The 4,190-nt window shown below is 36.3% G+C and overlaps 1 protein-coding gene across 4 annotated transcripts; it reads right to left on the bottom strand.

Annotated features, from left to right (window-relative positions):
• Positions 1-732: 732 nt before the first annotated feature.
• Positions 733-2,612, bottom strand: LOC107484299 (probable purine permease 5). Of its 4 annotated transcripts, none has more exons than XM_016104910.3 (2): positions 2,477-2,612; positions 733-1,987 (listed from the first exon to the last, which is right to left on the bottom strand). In XM_016104910.3, the coding sequence occupies exons 1-2, from the start codon at positions 2,508-2,510 to the stop codon at positions 921-923; spliced, it is 1,101 nt and encodes a 366-aa protein (XP_015960396.1). In that variant the 5' UTR covers positions 2,511-2,612; the 3' UTR covers positions 733-920. The 4 variants fall into 4 exon arrangements, with proteins under 4 accessions (XP_015960396.1, XP_015960395.1, XP_052117038.1 ...); XM_016104909.3 differs by having other exon boundaries at positions 733-1,990; positions 2,477-2,594; XM_052261078.1 differs by lacking the exon at positions 2,477-2,612 and adding an exon at positions 2,072-2,094.
• Positions 2,613-4,190: the final 1,578 nt, after the last annotated feature.

Raw genomic sequence — 4,190 nt, 5'->3', positions numbered from 1 at the left:
CTATATCTAAATCATTTTGAATCCCATTTGCCTTTATGTTTTCAAAATCAACATATAGCTCAATCTGTGGCTGTCGCATCTGAGTCTACTGGTGAATTTGAAACATATTCTGCATACTCGCTTCGCCAATGATCGACATAATATCAAACTGTATTAGACTACAAAAAACTATAACCGAATTCCAATATAGAATATTGCTCACTCTCCTCAACAAACCGTTCTCCATGCTTTGACAGAGACCGTTCTAAAGCTCAACGAACGTCATGGTGCATGGAACCACAAACGAAAATAGATTCTGACACACAAACCTCACTCCCTCTTAAGTATTTTATATAATCTCACTGTTGCGATAATACTACCAAATTTGCGGTACCCTCCATCACACCAGAAATACACTCAAACAACTCTTATCTCCACAATAAAATGGTACCAAGCTTAACCTTATATAGGCAGAGCATTTAACACGCACACCACGTGTTGCATCACAGAGCGACATGTCAACAACACGTCCCCACATGTTGAAGCTGCCATCCAATCACACTTCGCCACATCATTAACACGCCCCCACATGTTGAAAGTTCCTCAAATCACACATTGCTATGTCAACAACACAGCCTCCACGTGCTGCGTCAGCACGCCCATCACGTGTTGATGCTGCACATCTAACACGTCTACCTACATTCAAATACACTAAAAAATGCCATTTTCATTCAAAACACCAACATACTCTCATTAAAAAAAAAATGAGCCTATATTACAAACGAATAATTGAGGCGTACATATAAAACATACTAGTCAATGAGTAACTGAGTCCTATACTCCAATAAACATACAACATTTAATGCAGCCCTTCGGACAGAGGTATATTCATTATTCAACTAGAAAGTGGATACTGGACTCGACATTCTACACCTGCTTTCTTAAGATGATTTTTCACCCATAGAACTGCCATAAATAAATGAGCCAAATCCCCATACGGTAATCAACAATGAGAGGATCTTGAAACCACTCATTGGGTCATGAAGCAATATCACTGCAGCAATGCTTGTTATCGGAGTTCTGACTGCATTAAGCACACCTGCTAGCACAGTCGAAGCCAAGAAAACAACGGCGGTGGCTCCTAAGACCCCCAACTGAAATGTGATTGCACCCCAAATGATTACAAGGTAATAAGCTGCTCGACCGCCTTTGAAATTGTTAGCTTCAGATGCCATTCCTTGAAAATCACGGCTCAAAAGAATCCCTACAGTGGTGAACGCAAATGCAAAAAGAGATACCATAACTTGTTGTTCCAGAACAACAATGAAGGATCTTCTTCCGACTAACTTCACAAAGACCAACTCCGAGAGGGCAAAAATAAGCCCATGAAGAGCAGACCCTAATATGTCCCACACGTATCCCATGATGTACTGGCTGTCACTGATGCCAGGATATCTATCTGAGCTAGAATCCAATGCGATAATGGTCAATCCAGCAGTTATGACAACAATAGAATTTATTATCGAAGCATTGATTTGGTTCTTGACAAGAAGGTAACCGAAGAGCGCAGAAAACACAAGGGAAGATGATGCCACCAGTGAAGCAGTAGATGCAGGGAGGTATGCATAGGCGTAGGCATACATGAGGTTGTCAGCAGCACTTAGAAAACCCAAAAAAATATAAGATAGAGCGAGTTTTAAACTCAGCGGCGTTGGAGAGATTCTCTGAAGAAAGTATGTAGGAAACAATATCAGAGCAGTTAGAGGCCATCCAGCCACAGACACCCAAGATATGATCCACTTGCTTTGGCCGCCATTATCATAATAAACGCGAGACAGGATGCTGGAAGCAGGAAATGCCACGAGCATTGCTACGATTCCAAGAATGAGAAGAATCCAATAGGGGATTGGCCTTCTTTTGTATGCATCTCTAGCCTTAGCTGTGAATTCGAAAATTTGACCCCAAACTGAAGAGGGAGGAGTTGATGATTCTGGCTCCATAGATGATTCTGCTATAAGAAAAAGCATAGGTTCAGTAAAACAAAAAGCCTTTTATACTTCTACACATATATCAACAAATTAATGACTTGTACATTAAATGAGAAACAGAAAATCATGGCAAATGTCAATACGGGGCTACTTTGTCTTCAACTGTTGAGTATTACATATTTTCGTCATAAACTAAACAAGGGATTATGCAGACCCATAACAGATGCAAAAACAAAAACAAACTCAAGTATTTAACTCTATAACATCAAAATTTATTTCCAAATTTTGGAGCATTCGGGAGTCATAAAATTGTCAACTAATCTGAATTCAATACAAGCTCCGAAATATTGATAAATGGAATGGCGAAATTGGAAGTTAAAACCACACAGCAGAAGTTGGTCAGGGGGACATATATTATAGCTTTGGTCACCAGCATATCTTCACGCACTAAATGAATAAATAAATATGAATTAATTTGATTCAATCATTTCAAATCGGAGACAACCTACCAGGTTCAAGCAGCGGCACAGACGGCAGTGGCATGGCGGTCTTATTGGAGAATATGATTTGGGGTTTTAATGTGATGTAGTGTGCGAGAGAGAACAGTTACGAGTGTGCGAGTGACGCAATTGGTTACCGAAAAAAGCAGAAAAATTTATTTTATGAAGGACCTGATAAGAATATTCGAAATACATGGATGAAAATGGATCCGTACAGAGAAAAATAATTCTCCTAAGTTAAGCCCATTAATTTGTATAATTACAAACCAATCCGGTTCGATAAAGAAAATTGGGAATGGTTAAACCCAAAAAAAATAATATAGTTGTTAATCAAATAAAATAAATATATTTTAACAACTAAATCTTTAAAAAGTTTAGAACCAATCTAATAATAATGGATGACAATTATATGTGATTTACTTATATTAAAAGTTACTATTATAAAATTATTGTTAAATTAGTGCTAATTTTTTTTAAAAAATAGCCATATAAAATATATTTAATACAATTCGAAAACTCTTGAAATAAAATTAAAAAACATAAAGCCTAAAAATTTTTTAAAATTTTTAATAAATTTCAAAGACAAAAAATATACTTTATCCTTTATTTTAAAAGGCAACGGATTCGTTACTTCTTTTTTTTTTTTACGCGGAAGTAACATTAACAATCGTAAAAATATTTATAATTTGAACCTCGCATTATTGTTTTTGAAAAATTTGGTAATTAAAAATTTGTCTCTCTGCTTTTTATTTTAACATATTCCCCCTCCTTTTAATCATAATTTCAAAGAGATGAGACAGTTAGTGTTCTTGTTTGTTTCTAGTTTCTACTGCCATCCCACCACACATTCAGGTCCTCTGTGTTGTTGTGCTTTACTTCTGTCCCTGCGCCACTGTCACTCTTGCTCATCTAGGATTTCAGAAGATTGCGGTTGCTTCTATCACCAGGGCCGCCGCACCACAATTCTACCGCAGTTGCCATATATCTAGCCCCCTATGCGTTGAGTTTCGCATCGCCGCTATGTTCCTCTTCGTCACCATTATCTCCGATCTCGGTCCTTCTCCTTCATCTCTGCCCCTGCAAACTACTCGTTTAAGGTTTTATTTTTATTTTATTTTATTGTCCTTTCTATAAAAATTATGTGAATTTAGATGCTCTTATTCTTGTAGGATTCCATAGTAAATTTGAAACTCTATGCAAGTATAACTTGTACCTAACTCAATATCTCTATCTTTGCCAAAACATAAAATGATTTATGTGAATATTGAATATAGAATGCTTGTCAAGTTAAGTATCTATGATCAAATGTTTCTGATGATGAACTGTTCAAAACTGTTCTCTTTAGGTGGCAATGGCATAAGATAGTAAGCATTTCTAAGAAATGCATTTTATGGCCTTCACCTGGCCTGTGAAGCATCTACTGTTATTTCCGAAATATGAATTTTATCATTCAACAAGAAAGCAAAACATATTTTCATCATAATCATAATCCTTGTTTTACTTTTGCATAGAAGATGTTAATAACCTATTGCTTAGACTATCCAGTGAAGCGCCAAATGAAGTGTATTTTTTACAACTATTCAGTGAAGCGCCAAATATAAATTCAGGATATGGTTGAACCATGCTATTGCTTATTCTTTGGATTACATTATATCACATCAATTATACCTAGCAATGCTTGTTTTAAATTTTTAGGTGTGCAAACAACCAAAGTGCTCTTTTA

Source organism: Arachis duranensis, chromosome 4, assembly GCF_000817695.3.
Source record: "Arachis duranensis cultivar V14167 chromosome 4, aradu.V14167.gnm2.J7QH, whole genome shotgun sequence".
NCBI classification, from domain to species: Eukaryota; Viridiplantae; Streptophyta; class Magnoliopsida; order Fabales; family Fabaceae; genus Arachis; species Arachis duranensis.
This window is presented reverse-complemented; position numbering and strand designations above follow the sequence as displayed.

Coding starts and splice junctions, on each gene's coding strand:
- LOC107484299 (XM_016104909.3), bottom strand. CDS start 2,510: ATGCCACTGCCGTCTGTGCCGCTGCTTGAACCTG. Junction 1,991..2,476: donor TGTGCCGCTGCTTGAACCTG/GTAGGTTGTCTC, acceptor TTTTTCTTATAG/CAGAATCATCTATGGAGCCA.